The following is a 16,640-nucleotide window of genomic DNA, read 5'->3' on the forward strand; positions in this document are numbered from 1 at the left end:
TTGCCAGTAATAAAGGACATTCATATTCTGACTATCTCTGAAACTCACTTAGACAATGCCTTTGATGATACAGTGGTAGCAACAGAAGGTTATAATGTTTACAGAAAATACACAAATGCCAGTGGTGGAGGTGTTGCTGTTTATTTTCAGAAACACATTCCTGTAAAGATTAGAGAGGATCTAATGTTAAATACTGTTGATGTAATATGACTACAGGTTCATCTGCCTCACCTAAACACCCGTTCTTGTGGGAAGCTGCTACAGACCACCAAGTGTTAACAGTCAGTATCTGGATAACGTGTGAAATTTTAATTTATTTTATTTTACCGTTATTTTATCAGGTAAATTGACTGAGAACACATTCTCATTTACAGCAACGACCTGGGGAATAGTTACAGGGGAGAGGAGGGGGATGAATGAGCCAATTGTAAGCTGGGGATGATTAGGTGGCCGTGATGGTATGAGGGCCAGGTTGGGAATTTAGCCAGGACACCGGGGTTAACACCCCTACTCTTACGATAAGTGCAATGGGATCTTTAATGACCTCAGAGTCAGGACACCCGTTTAACGTCCCATCCGAAAGACAGCACCCTACACAGGGCATTGGGCTATTTTTTTTTTTAGACCAGAGGAAAGAGTGCCTCCTACTGGCCCTCCAACACCACTTGATAACGTATGTGATATCAACAAAGAGGTATATTTTCTGGGTGATTTAAATATTGACTGGCTTTCATCAATCTGCCCACTCAAGAAAAAGCTTAAAACTGTAACCAGTGCCTGCAACCTAGTTCAGGTTATCAGTCAACCTACCAGGATAGTTACAAACAACACAGGAATGAAATCATCAACATGTATTGATCACATCTTTACTAATCCTACAGAAATGTACTTGAAAGCAGTATCCAGAGCCATCAGATGTTGTGATCACAACATAGTAGCCATATCTAGGAAAACCAAAGTTCCAAAGGCTGGGCCTAATATAATGTATAAGAGGTCATACAAGACGTTTTGTAGTGATTCCTATGTTGAAAATGTAACAAATATCTGTGGTGTGTAATGAGGAGCAACCAGACGCTGCACTTGACACATTTATGAAATTGCTTATCCCAGTTACTAACAAGCATGCAGCCATTAAGAAAATGACTGAAAACTGTTAAATCCCCATGGATTGATGATGAATTGAAAAATTGTATGTGTCACGCCCTGACCTGAGAGAGACGGTTTATTTCTCTATTTTGTTAGGTCAGGGTGTGGGGGTGGGCATTCTATGTTTTGTATTTCTTTGTTTTGGCCGAGTATGGTTCCTAACCAGAGGCAGCTGTCTATCGTTGTCTCTGATTAGGAATCATACTTTGGCAGCCTTTTCCCACCTATGCTTGTGGGTAGTTGTTTTCTGTTTCTGTACCTGACAGAACTGTTAGCTTTTGTCTCCCTTTGTTATTTTTGTTTGAGTGTTTGTTTGATTTAAATAAATAATCATGAACACGTGCCACGCTGCATTTTGGTCACCTCTCTACGACAATCGTTACAGAACTACCCACCACAACTGGATCAAGCAGCGTGCCCGGGAGGAGATGGATTCCTGGTCTCTGGAGGAGTTGGAGGAGAGGAGAGACTGGACTTGGGGGCAAGTATTGGAGAGATACAGAAGCCTGCCGGGGAAGCAGGTGAAGGCAGCGAGAGAGGAACTAGCACGGCAAGGACGGAAGCACGAGAGGCAGCCCCCCCCCGGAGTCAGGGTTGAGACCTGAGCCAACTCCCCGTGCTTATCGTGGTGAGCATGTGCCTGCTCCTCGCACTCTCCCTCCAGTGAGTCTATTCAGCCTGGTACGCCCTGTGCCTGCTCCACGTACCAAGCTGTCAGTACGTCTCCTCAGTCCGGTGAGACCCGTTCCGGCGCCACGTAAGAAGCCTCCAGTGATGATCCATGGTCCGAAGCCTGCAGTGATGATCCATGGCCCGGAGCCTGTAGAGATGATCCATGGCCCGGAGCATGTAGAGATGATCCATGGCACGGAGCCTGTAGAGATGATCCATGGCACGGAGCCTGTAGAGATGATCCATGGCACGAAGCCTCCAGTGATAATCCATGGCCCGGCGCCTGTAGGGATAATCCATGGCATAGCGCCTGTAGCGATGGTCCCCGGTACGGAACCTCCTGAGGCGGCCTGCAGCCCAGAGTCTTCAGCGGCGGCCTGCAGCCCAGAGTCTTCAGCGGCGGCCGGCAGTTCAGAGCCTCCGGCGATTATCCACGGTCTGGTTCCTCCGGCGACACAGAAGCGGGAGGATCAGCGGGTGGAGTGGGGGCTACGCCCCGAACCAGAGCCGCCGCCAAGAGTAGATGCCCACCCGGACCCTCCCCTATTGGTTCAGGTTTGCGGCCGGGAGTCCACACCTTTGGGGGGGGCCTTTTCCCACCTGTGTTTTGTGGGTAGTTGTTTTCTGTTTTGTGTTTCTGTACCTGACAGAACTGTGCGCTTTCGTTTCCCTTTGTTAGTTTTGTTAGAGTGTTTGTTTGATGTAAATAAATAATCATGAACACGTGCCACGCTGCATCTTGGTCCCCTCTCTACGACGATCGTTACAGTATGGTTGAGAGGGATGAGGCAAAAGGAATGGCAAATAAGTCTGGCTGCACAACCGATTGGCAAACATACTGCAAATTTAGAAATCATGTGACTAAACTGAATACAAAGAAGAAGAAACAACACTATGAAAGAAAGATAAATGACATAAAGAATAATAGTAAAAAGCTTTGGAGCACCTTAAATGAAATTTTGGGAAAAAAGGCCAACTCTGCTCCATCATTCATTGAATCAGATGGCTCATTCATTACAAAACCAACTGATGTTGCCAACTACTTTAATGATTTTTTCATTGGCAAATTAGCAAACTTAGGCATGACATGCCAGCAACAAACACTGACACTAAACATCCAAGTATATCTGACCAAATTTTGAAAGACAAGAATTGTACTTTTGAATTCCATAAAGTGAGTGTGGAAGAGGTGAAAAAAGTATTGTCTATCAACAATGACAAGCCACAGGGGTCTGACAACTTGGATGGAAAATTACCGAGGATAATAGCAAACGATATTGCCACTCCTATTTGCCATATCTTAAATGTAAGCCTACTAGAAAGTGTGTGCCCTCAGGCCTGGAGGGAATCAAAAGTCATTCCACTATCTAGGAATATTAAAACCCTCTTTACTGGCTCAAATAGCCAACCAATCAGCCTGTTACCAACCCTTAGTAAAGTTTGGGAAAAAATTGAGTTTGACCAGATACAATGCTATTTTACAGTAAACAAATTGACAACAGACTTTCAGCACGCTTATTATGAAGGACATTCGACAAGCACAGCACTTACACAAATGACTGAGGACTGACAGAGAAATTAATGATAAAAAGATTGTGGAGGCTGTTTTTTTAGACTTCAGTGCAGCTTTTGACATTATCGATCATAGTCTGCTGCTGGAAAAACGAGTTATGTGTTAAGGCTTTACACCTCCTGCTATATTATGGATAAAGAGTTACCTGTCTAACAGAACACAGAGGGTGTTCTTTAATGGAAGCCTCTCCAACATAATCCAGGTAGAATCAGGAATTCCCCAGGGCAGCTTTTCTAGGCCCCTTTTTTATATCTTTACTAACGACATGCCACTGGCTTTGAGTAAAGTCAGTGTGTCTATGTATGCAGATGACTCAACACAATTTTTTATTTTAAAAATGTATTTAAACATTATTTAACTAGGTAAGTCAGTTAAGAACACATTCTTATTTACAATGATAGCCTAGGAACAGTGGGTTAACTGCCTTGTTCAGGGGCAGAATGACAGATTTTACCTTGTCAGCTCGGGGATTCGCTCTAGCAACCTTTCGGTTACTGGTCCAACGCTCTAACCACTAGGCTACCTGCCGCCCCACTAGGTTACCTGCCGCCCCTATACACATCAGCTACTACAGCGACTGAAACAAAGTGCTGCAGTTAGTTTCAGAATGGGTGTCAAGGAATAAATTAGTCCTAAATATGAAAAAAAACTAAAAGCATTGTGATTGGGACAAATCATTCACTAAACCCTAAACCTCAACTAAATGTTGTAATAAATAATGTGGAAATTGAGCAAGTTGAGGTGACTAAACTGCTTGGAGTAACCCTGGATTGTAAACTGTCATGGTCAAAACATATTGATACAACAGTAGCTAAGATGGGGGAAGTCTGTCCATAATAAAGCGTTGCTCTACCTTCTTAACAGCACTATCAACAAGGCAGGTCTTACAGCCTATAGTTGTGTTTCACCTGGACTACTGTTCAGTCGTGTTGTCAGGTGCCACAAAGAGGGACTTAGGAAAATTGCAATTTGCTCAGAAGAGGGCAGCACGGCTAGCCTTGGATGCACTTAGAGAGTAAACATTAAGAATATGCATGTCAATCTCTTCTGGCTCAAAGTTGAGGAGAGATTGACTTCATCACTACTTGTATTTGTAAGAGGTAACGACATGTTGAAAGCACCGAGCTGTCTGTTTAAATGACTAGCACACAGCTCAGACACCCATGCATACCCCACAAGACATGCCATCAGAGGTCTCTTCACAGTCCCCAAGTCCAGAACAGAATATGGGAGGCGCACAGTACTACATAGAGCCATGACTGACCATAACCTGTTGTTGAAAAAACATATGTGTTATAGCTTTTCAGAGCTATCAATCTAATAGAACTAATATAACTCAAAGGGCTTTCGTTAATGGAAGCTTCTCTAATGTCAAACATGTAAAGTGTGGTGTACCGCAGGGCAGCTCTCTAGGCCCTCTACTCTTTTCTATTTTTACCAATGACCTGCCACTGGCATTAAACAAAGCATGTGTGTCCATGTATGCTAATGATTCAACCATATACGCATCAGCAACCACAGCTAATGAAGTCACTGAAATCCTTAACAAAGAGTTGCAGTCTGTTTTGGAATGGGTGGCCAGTAATAAACAGGTCCAGAACATCTCTAAAACTAAGAGCATTGTATTTGGTACAAATTATTCCTTAAGTTCTAGACCTCAGCTGAATCTGTTAATGAATGGTGTGGCTGTTGAACAAGTTGAGGAGACTAAATTACTTGGCGTTACCTTAGATTATAAACTGTAATGGCCAAAACATATAGATTTAATGGTAGTAAAGATGGGGAGAGGTCTGTCCGTAATAAAGAGATGTTTTGCTTTTTTGACACCACACTCCAAAAAGCAAGTTCTGCAGGCTCTAGTTTAGTTTAATATTGATTATTGTCCAGTCGTGTGATCCAGTGCTGCAAGGAAAGACCTAGTAAAGATGCAGATGACCCAGAACAGAGCGGCACATTTTGCTCTTCATTGTAATCAGAGGGCTGATATAAATACTATGCATGTCAGACTCTCTTGACTAAGAGTTGAGGAGAGACTGACTGCATCACTTCTTTTTATAAGAAACATTGATGTGTTGGAAATCCCAAATTGTTTGCATAGTCAACTTACACACAGCTCTGACACACACTTACCCCACCAGACATGCCACCAGGTGTCTTTTCATAGACACCAAATCCAGAACAAATTCAAGAAAGCGTACAGTATAATATAGAGCCCTTATTGCATGGAACTTCCTTCCATCTCATATTGCTCAAATAAACAGCAAACCTGGTTTCAAAAAACAGATAAAGCAACACCTCACAGCACAACGCCTCTCCCCTATTTGACCTAGATAGTTTGTGTGTATGCATTAATATGAAGGCTACGTGTGCCTTTAAATTTTTTTTTTATGTAGTTCAGTCCTTGAGCTGTTTTTGTCTATTGATGTTCTGTATTATGCCATTCTGTATTATGTTTCATGTTCTGTGTGGACCCCAGGAAGAGTAGCTGCTGCTTTTGCAACAGCAAATGGGGATCCTAATAAAATACCAAATGACTAACTGATGCAAGCAGTAGAATCAGATAAAAAAAACGGATAAAAATACACCTTATGGAACAGCGAGGACTGTGAAGCAACACAAACATAAGCGCAGACGGATACACACATGACAACATACACACTATACACACGTACACATGGATTTTGTTGCAGATATGTGGTCGTGGAGTAGGGGCCTGAGGGCATACCCTTAGTGTGTTGTGAAATCTATTATGAATGTATTGTAATGTCTGCCTTAATTTTGCCAGACCACAGAAAGAGTAGCTGCTAATGGGAATCCATAATAAATTCAAAATACAAATGTAATGTAGCCTACCAATGGATGGGACAGGATCAAATGGAAAAACTGTTTTTGATCACTCATATTTCTCACTCCTCATCTAAATCTAGCAGGCAAATAAGTCAGTCAAGCCCCCAGTCACCTGCCCAGGTAGCAATGAGGAATCGGCCCAGAAGCGGACCTCTTCCGGGGGGCCGGAACTGATTGAATCGGGACAGAATCGGGTTTCGGACTCGGCCCGGAAACAAAATGAATGACTGCCCAGAATCGCAAATGCAAATGTTAATACATGTATACACAATTACCCGGTTTGGTCATTTGAAATATTACTATCATACATTTTATGCATCCAAATTATACGCATCCTTAAAAAAAATGTTATGTCGGAGGAAACACTGTACAGCTGGTGACCGTGTCAGCGTGCATTCGCCTGTCCCGCTGCGCAACTCGGGATGCTCCATTCACAACGTCTTTAATGCTTATCAATTGCCTTGCACAAAGTATCAAAATACTAAAATACAACTTAAACAGGACTCTTAAAGAATTTCATTGAAATGTTAATTGTATTTTTTGATCACAGAAACAATGAGAAAATATGGAAAAATAAATTAAAATGTTAACTATATAAAGCAACCCGTGTAATCATCTGCCAGAGAGTAGCCCCAATCGGCCCGAGATCCAAGTAATACAATTGGGCCAGATAACTCACACCGGAATCGGCCCGAGCTCTATCCCCGCATCCTAGCCATAAGTAAAACTGCCGAAGGCGGCACAGACACGGGCCACATGACGTCGGCCGAGTCTGACTCCCAGCCGAGTGCCCCGACTCTCAGCCGGAATCGGCCCAGATCCACTGTGCTAGCTGGGTGAGAACGTGTGTAATGTGTTACCTGACCATACGCTGGGCACAGATGAACTAGAGCCTAGAAGAGCAGTGGTATTCACAGTCAGGGTCGCGACCCATAGTGGGGTTGCGGGGGAACTGCAGTGGGATAGCCCCCCCAAAAATAGCAATAAAAATCATTATTCAATTACCAGAACATATTATTGTATGGGACAATATACAACGTTTTTGATAAAGATAATTTGGCAAATAAAAATGTATTGAGTAAATGTATATATTGGTTTCTTTTCATTTTGGTTATTTGTTCATGTAAAAATCACAATTTTACGATTTTATGGTTGTGTCATTAGATTTGGGGAAGGGTGGGGTCAGCAAGAAATTCTTGGGGAAAAAAATGGGGTCGCCAGAAATTCTGGAGGAAAAAATGGGGTCCTCGCTGAAAAAGTTTGAATACCACTGGCTATCCCATATGAACACACGCACGCAAACAGAACACACGCTCGTGTGCACTCAATGATTTGATGGGCTCCCAGAGGTCTGAGATGAACCTACATTCTTACTCCTAAGACATTATTTAGAAATGGCATTCTCAGAAGATATGTGAACCTGTTTGTTAATCTAAGAACATATACAGTAAGCATGAGTCAAATAATCCCAGATGATCCCATGAGCTGCCATGATTCGCAGACGCTAACATATTTGTTTAAACAGCTGACCTTTCAAGCTATTGACTCAATCCGTAAATCAATGATGTTTAAATAAAAGGTTTGTATTTAATTCACATATGCTATATGAATTATTTTTCACGCAATGTCCGACTGCTCTGCCAATTTAGGACCAATTGTTGCCATATGGACTTGTAGGACTATCGCGTAATTAATCAGCTGTCCAAGGTGCTGAAATTATAATGGGTCGAAATCATCCGCGCCGTGGCAGCAAGCGTTGGGACTGCTAAATGTGTACATTTGAGCCTTCAGTAGTGGTCTCTAGATCATCACAAACTATAACTTCCTAGTCACCAGTTCCACGTTGATGTCAGTATGTAAACATAGGATACTCGCTCTGGACAGTTACACCATGCGCATAAATATATGCATTTACTCAAGTAGTTTTGGGATGAGCTGTGCGTTTGGTGACGTTTCATTAGTTAATCCAGCCCGCTGCATAGCTGCTGGCTCTTTAAGAACCCCCCCCCCCCCCCCCCCCCCCACCCTTAAGTATTTTTAGCTGAGCCATTCACTTCGTTTGTTGTAGGCAACCGTACAGACAGTTGTATAGGCCTACCGTATGGTCTCACTTAATCGTTTTAATAAATTACATCGAATCCTTTACTGCTGATTCGCTATATTGCTGATTCCTTAGGAAATGTTGTTGGAATAAACATTGGTCGTCAGGAATTCTGCTGGCGGATGCTGTAAATCACAAGAGCCCCTGAGCTGCTTGCCTCATCCGTGATGTCCATGATGAAACGCAATGCTGCACTGTGTTTCTGAGACAAACCGCAGTGCCTTCTAGGATGAAATGAATGAACCCAAAATATATTTAGAAGTAAAATAGACAGTCAAAGAGCGCGGACGGTCCACAGTAAGGCTGTGGCTCTACGTCTTCTCTCGACCGGATAGGTTCCTGTGTTCTCTTGGATTGTGGATAACAAGAAACCTTCAAAACGGACGGGGTGGTAGAGCATCGAGGGAAAAATCGGGGCAATATGAGAGAGCGGGACTTTATGCCCAACATGGAGAGGGGCAAACCTGCCACTTATACGGGGGACAAAAAGGCTAAGATGGCTGCGAAGACGAACAAAAAGTGGGTGAGACTAGCCACTGTATTCGCATATGTATTGTCTGTGTCCTTAGCAGCCATCATTCTAGCCATTTACTACAGCTTGATATGGAAGCCAACGAGCGCATCCTCTCCAGCGGGAAAGCCGGTGGTGCCGGAGGTCACAGCCTCTGCTAACATCTCAACAAACAGCTCCACAAGCATCAACGTCTTAGACACTAACTCTACACAGACAGAGCTTTTATCTGTCAATGACACCAGGTTTAGCGCAAAGCCTCAGACCAAGGCATTTAATTGGGAGGGCAGAAGCAAGAGCCCCGCCATCATCTCCGACGGTGTTTTATCAGAAAGTGCTCACTCGCAACCGAAACGGCTCTACGAGTCTGCCCGAAGCCACACAGCCGCACAAACTGCGGATAGACCAAACACTGTGGGGAGAGACAGTCAAGCGTCTCAGCTCACTGGAGATAATCGGGGTCCGTTGCGCACTGGAGCACACAACACCATGCATGATGAGAGAGGGGAGAAGGATGCGGACCGACCAGCTACTGGCAGTGCGGATCAAGCAGCTGCAGATGCTGCTCCTTAAACCTCAAAGGCTCAGCTGCGCACCTCCGCCACGAGCCAACAGGGAAGGAAACTGGCCAGGCCTTTAAACAGGGATCTATCTAACCCGTGTTTGACAGACTTATGCCGCGGTCGGATACATTAGCCTGCAGACAGGCGTCTTCGTGGAACATATGTCGAAGAACAGAGGATGCTGCGAGAATTGCACAGGCTTCATGCACGTATTTTATTGATATGCTATATACCAATAATCTGAATGAGTATGACTGACAATTATAGACAAACTGCTTCAAAGGAATATTGTTTTTCCCTAAAACACTATGCGTTTTCTGTTAGGCTACTTTAGGCTATGCATTAATTGATGTAGGCCTATGTCATCTTTCCTTTGGACATCTCCACCAAGGTCATTTATTTATATCCATATTATGGACAAGGACATGACATACACCTGTATTTAAAGCTAGAATCCTTAATTGAAACAATAACAAAGCGGCATCCCACCTCTGTTTTGGTAAAACGCGAAGGGATGGTCCTGGAGAAATGTAACCACTCTCAAAGTTATAGACAGAGGTATGGGTGCAAGGACTGGCCATTCATTATATACAAATGATAGTTAAACCATGTTTTGAGGCTATACAGTGTTTGTTACTATTTACACTGTTTACAAACATTGGGGTAAATAAAGCTTATATGTTGGGTTCTGATGGGGTAGGACAGTTGAACTAAGCCCCTGAGGCAGGTATAAGTTCAATTCTTTGAGAATCATGGGTATATATCCTTAATAAGTCAAACAATTTAGCACTTAAGGATTCTAGCTTTAACTGGCACAGGAGATACGCCTGTGGTTCGCAGGATATGTAAATTACGCATAAACTATGGGCCTCCAATTTTATTCAACAGCATAGCCATTTATTATTGCCATTGATTGGCCTAGCTATTGAACAACAGGAACGCATTTTCAAAGCATTGTGTCCTCTATATTTCCTTTCACGGATACATCTGGATTCCTGGTATATAGGAACCTGTATTATTGAGTTAAGCTCAGGTATATGTGCATATAACCATGTAAATGTATTGTGTATTTGGTCATGTATATAGGGCAGATAGATCAAGGCCAAAGGATGTACACTAACTTCTAGTCTAATTAGATACTTTTTATTAAGACTGTCACTTAGGTCTAAATCACGAGGCAAATAAACGTCCTATGAAATGTTTCTTCGATTAGATTTTGTTTTTACATGCAAAACAGATGCAAAGCAACTTAATAATAACCCCTTTAATATTAAACATTCTTTTATTTTGAGTGGTCTGAAATCGTACATGGAAAATCATGTCAAGTGTTGATGTTTTGGAGTTTGATAGAAGCTGTTTTCAATCGCCTAGTCTAATTATCCTCTGGTAAAATATGATACATATTAGATGATCAGATATATCATATCTCTATCCAGTCAAAGGGATTATTGTTGACATAGTTCACTCTTTATCAGCTACCCAGTTCAACAAAGAACCAGTAATATTCCGGCCAATTATTAGTCCGACAGCTCAAAAGGACAGTCTGTTTACTGTCAATGTCTTCATGTGAGCCTAGCACTTCATTAAATCTGGGAGTTTTACAGCAGGCAAGCCACAGTTCGTGAACAGAGGTAAAAAATAAATAAAAAAATGGCCCATTGTTTATCAGTCTGCCACATCTTATAGTCAGATCTCTCTCTCTCATTCCTGCTTCTGACTCACTTCTGGTGAACTCTGGAGAGGGGAAAAACAACAAGCCTGTATGTATGTATCTACTTGAACTGAACACACTGAACGGCATGTGAGGGAGGTGTATCGATTGAGCGCTCGGTAGTTACGGTGCAGAAAGGAAGAAGGAATGCATTACACAATACTGGTCGGAACTATTTCCAGCTAACGCTCTTTGAAAGGATAATTTTTTTCCACTGAGTGGTGGAGAGGTTTTTGTTGCTGGTGGCGAGCATCACGGTGAAATGTAAGCCTCCGTTGAGTAGTGCTGCACTGCAACCCTGTCATGACGACACCTATTGTAAAAGAGCAGGCAGACAAGTATCAGGGTACTTTGAACAGAATTGTGCACAGAACACACTGGATATCACTACAGCAGTTTCCCTATAGGCCCTACAACATGTCCGTGGACGGGGAGGGGCTAGTTACCTTTTGACCTCCCAGTCACCCGGGAGAATGTTTACCGGATGGAGTACTCGGTAGGAGATGGCGGTTTCTGCAACAGAGATCCTATTCAATTACAAATTCTTTGCTTGCTGCTCTTTCATCACTGCTCTGTTTTTCCTGACCATGTGACCTGGCCCTAGTCATCACCACACCTCAAAAAAAAAAAATCACCTGAGTCAGAGAATCTAGCAGAATATAAAAGCTGTCCTGTTGTCCTCTTTTTTAAAGGTATGTGTTAAAAAAAAAAACGTTTTTCTCAATCTTACAGCTGCAGCACGATTAGATGTTACAGTATATTGAGCTCAAGCACAGCTACCACTACCGGGGCAATGCAATGCGGAGCAGGCAACATCTTGGGTCCCGGGATGTTGAGAGTTACCATTGGTCATTAGACTACACAGCTTAATGCCAGCTATAGAGGATGAATTACTGTTGATACTGATAACAGTGTTTATCATCAGAGCAATAGCACAGCCTAACTTTGGATTTGGCAAAACTTCTTCTGTTTATCAGTCTCAGCATGTACTGCAGTGACACCAAGCATTATTTCAATGTGCCAAAATGCCACCCAGGAGAAACCTTTAAAACAAAGGCATTTTAGAACCTCATTGTCTGAACGAGACACGATCACAATACTTGTGAATAATTCATGAGGTTTTGCAACACAGGAGAGCAATATAAAGCAAGATCATAATAGGCTCTTCAATTAACGTCAGGGAAGAATTATGGGCCCATACATTATTACTGAAACTATAGATAAACTCATGGTGTAGCAGTCACTCTACCCTAAGATAACATACGGTGCAGTGCAAGAGGTTTATACACTGTCCCAAACCATGCTGGGATTTACTTGACCCTAAGAAAAACAGCTACTGTGTAAATGCAAGTTCAACTGAATTAAGCCCTCTGTTCTCAGGGCCCTTTTACTATGAAGGTGTGCACGATTTCACCATGACAACATGGGGCACAGGTGCAGAATCATGACATAATGCAATAAGCAGATGGGGACCTAAATGCTGTTCTCTCCCCCTATGCTTTGCAGAACCAGGTTGTCTATTGAACATCTCAAACGACACCTGCCAAGACCCTACGCTGCTTTCTCAAAAGAAAAAGCATTATAGGGAACAACGGAAGTGCTGGTCTCCAGCCAGTTTCGCTGCGGTTCCCAATAGGAAAGATTCATCTTGGCTCATCCGTATTCTGTTCAGAACAAGTGAACAGGGGGAAAAAAACGCTTGTTACTGACACCCACCGTTTTCTGTTATATAGAAGGCTACTGGGGGCTGCCTGGACCTTCAGATTGACTGACCTCTGACCAGTGGAAATCGGTACGACGTCAGTGAGAGAGCGATAGATCTATTTCATACAACACATCACAGTAACAATCCATATAGTGGTCTACCAGGCTGTCTGCTGGAGCAGTTTTATGACACTAACAGTGGAGACATGACGCCATGGCGCAAATCAATAAGGCAAGCTGTACATCGACAGCCTTGTTAGCGGGGCGCGAGGAGAAGAAGAGCAGAACACGCTCGGATAACTCCAGCTGCTGAGGCGTGGTTGGTTGGTACAGCCTGGGCCATATAAAGGCAGAGGGATGACGCACACGCTCAGTTGGGGGGGGGAGAGACCTGCCAAAGACCACCTGTCCAAACGCAGCCATATATCTAAAATGTCATGGCACCTCAGAGTCACTCTCGCGCACCAGAGAAAGAGGGTTGCATATCCAGAGCGAAGCATTAGGAGCTTACTTTCCTCACCCCGACACTGAGGGCTGCAAGCGGCTCTGCGCCTGGTTCCGATAAGGAGTTGGCTTTGACAGAGCATGTCTGAAGGAGACACCTTGTGAGGCTTCAGTACCAGCCCGGGTGAGATGCAGGAGTCATGGACTGAAACATGTGAATGCCCTTGGTGACCGGCTTGGCTTCCCGCTCAGAGCCTTTCTGCTACCAAACGTTACAGTGCTTTACTTACAGCTGAGCTGCTGTCACCTCCTTTGACAGAATACCTTCTGCATTTCAAATCTTATCCCACTGTGTATGAATACTGGTGACATAATCCCACAGCCCTCTTCAATTTCCAGAGCTACCTGTACTCCCACTGTTAAAGCATTGAGTTGCATCACACCCCTCAACATCTATTAGTTGCCACTGGGAGGACTGGGGAGGGAGACCACACTAAATGTAATCAAACTGCAGATGAATAGTTACAGTGAGTTAAACAAAATGTAAGTCATGTAATGAAAGCCTAGAGACTGTGCCCCCATGGCCATGAAATGAGAACCAGATGTGTTTAAAAAAGGGACAGAGGACAGCCTATTACCTGGAAGAAAACAACAGGCAATGAAACATGAAAGTAAGGGCTGATGCAGACCCAACTGAAAAACAAGGAGCAACAAAGCACTATGCCGAGGTCACAGGACCCAGGGGCTTAACGGTAGAAGGTGGCCCTAGAGAACGCCTGTGGAAAAAGGTAATTAAAAAAGACTAACACCTTGGATTCTCACCAGAGGAGATGGAGGGAATGGTCTCCAACACAACAGTCCCATGGAGAGCTCATTTGAAATTAATCAAAAATGACTCCCACATGGAGGCAGCTTAACACAGGCAACACCATACCGTCACAGTCTCCCATTCTGAAACGCCATTTGTTTTTTTACTGTAAGTTCAGTCAAATGTAATCAAATCAAGGGCATTCATGTGCTGCTATCGTGTCATATTACATTATTCAATCTCTTATGGGACACAGAATCATATTTTTCTAAAGTTGGCAAGCTATCAGTGGTGGTTAAGTACTTTACATAAGCTATGAGATACATATTAGCAGCCAACTTTCCCATGCATGTATGTGAATCAACAGAAACCTCTTGGGAAATGTACTGGTGTTGCTGATCAGCGCTCAAAATGAGTATGTGAAGGTAATTAGATGTGTATATAAAACATTACATATTGTAGTGTACACTGAGTATACCAAACATTAGGAACACTTTCCTAATGTTGAGTTGCACCCCTCAGAAAGTGTTCCACAGGGATGCTGGCCCATGTTGACTCCAATGCTTCCCACAGTTGTGTCAAGATGGCTGGATGTCCTTTGGGTGGTGGACCTTTCTTGAGACACACGGGAAACTGTTGTGTGAAAAACCCAGCAGCGTTGCAGTTCTTGACACAAACCAATGCGCCTGGCACCGACTACCATACCCCCGTTCAAAGGCACTTAAATATTTTCTTGCCCATTCACCCTCAATGGCACAAATACACTATCAATGTCTCAATTGTCCCAAGGCTTAAAAATCGTTCTTTAACCTGTCTGCTCCCTTTCATCTACAATGATTGAAGTGGATTTAACAAGTGACATCAATAAGGGATCACAGCTTTCACCTGGTCAGTCTATGTCATGGAAAGAGAAAGTTTTCTTAATGTTTTGTATACTCAGTGTGTATATTACATAGGAAAAATACTTTTCACATTCACTCCGTTTTCATGCTGTTTGTATAGGTCAGGGTTAGGGGACAAAAGATCATCTTTTTGTGCAGTTGTGCACCTGTGTAAAGCATGACAGAAAGAGCAAGACAACCTGAAACTGGGGGTACTTTTTTTTATTGTGCTGTATGCTAACTTACAACTGTTTTACAATCATGGAATTTGCACTCAAGTTAATACAAAACAAAGAAGAAATTTGACTGTAAAAAAGCTTGATGGACACGTTTTTTTTAATTATTCAAACATCCTGTGAGAGTCCATGGAGCACAGGGCTCACAGTGATACACATTAATGTTGAAAGGAGCAATAATATGGCAGACAATCATTTCTAACATGTTCAAGTGTCATTAGGCAAGGCTTGGTGATAACGTAGATGTCAAGCAATAAATACACTTACCAAACAAACAAACTGTAACCCTTATCTAAAATCGAACAGGCACTGAAGAGAAGTACGTTTTCCACTAGTCACAAAACCTCCCTACGTTCAACTCTCTCCCTTTCTCCCTCTTCCAGGATCAATTTGTTCACTTCTGTTTTGTCCCAACAAATAACTTCAATTCTGTTAGCTCTCAATTTCACTCTTTATTTTTCACCTCCACAGCTCCTTTTCATAACAATCGAAAGAACCTCAACTTGCTCCTGTAAATTGTCTTGGTTATGGCAATGTGCTTTTAATACCATGTTCTGCAACATGTGCTGTACACTGAATTGCATAAAGAAGTACTCTAAAAAGAAGAATGAAAGTGTTTCATTAATACACTTACTATTTATTACACGGTAAGGCGCTCAGTCATATTTTGTTGTCAGTCTATCAAAGTATGATAAAACGACAAAGGGAAATTAATAATGACCTTTTCCCTACTTTAAATAAAGCAATCCATCCGCTAATGTCAACAAGTAAGAGTTTACACTCCAGCAAATAGTACTTGACAATCCAATGGAGAGAAAGAAATAAAATCAACATTGACCGTTCGTTAATACCACGTCACTCTAAACGTGAAATAGTTCCTACATTTTTTTAAAAGAAAAACGATGCAACAATTAACCATCATTGATGAAGGAACCTTCTAGCATTTTAGCTACATTTGAACTTTTTTGCCAATACGATTTGCATTTGAAAATAGCATAAAATGTATACTGAACCTTATATTACATAGTAATCCCACACTTAAATAATGCACTTGAATTGACTTTTACTTCATGTAACTAGTTTCACCAAACCAAGCCATAAACTACTGTATGAATGAATGAGCTATCATATCAACAGATAAGTGCAATGGTCAGAGCTTTCTACTTAATTGATAATAAGAAAAGTTAGATACAGTGCCATGAAAAGGATTTGCCCTCTTTTTAATGGTCTCTACTTCTGTATATTTTTGATACTGAATGTTATCAGATCTTCAAAACCTAATATTAGATAAATGGAACCTGAGTGAACAAATAACAATTACATACTTATTTTATTTATTTTCTAAAAACATGCAACACCCAATGCTCCTGTGTGGAAAAGTAATTGCCCCCTTATACTCTAACTGGTTGTTCCACCTTTAGCTGCGATGACTCCAACCCAACA

General features: G+C 42.4%; 1 protein-coding gene across 1 annotated transcript; it reads left to right on the top strand.

Annotated features, from left to right (window-relative positions):
* The first annotated feature begins 8,313 nt into the window (after positions 1-8,313).
* LOC115162399 (uncharacterized) lies at positions 8,314-11,089 on the top strand. Its single transcript, XM_029713668.1, has one exon. The coding sequence runs from the start codon at positions 8,761-8,763 to the stop codon at positions 9,421-9,423; it is 663 nt and encodes a 220-aa protein (XP_029569528.1). The 5' UTR covers positions 8,314-8,760; the 3' UTR covers positions 9,424-11,089.
* The last annotated feature ends 5,551 nt before the right edge of the window (positions 11,090-16,640 follow it).

Source organism: Salmo trutta, chromosome 25, assembly GCF_901001165.1.
Source record: "Salmo trutta chromosome 25, fSalTru1.1, whole genome shotgun sequence".
Lineage (NCBI taxonomy): Eukaryota > Metazoa > Chordata > Actinopteri > Salmoniformes > Salmonidae > Salmo > Salmo trutta.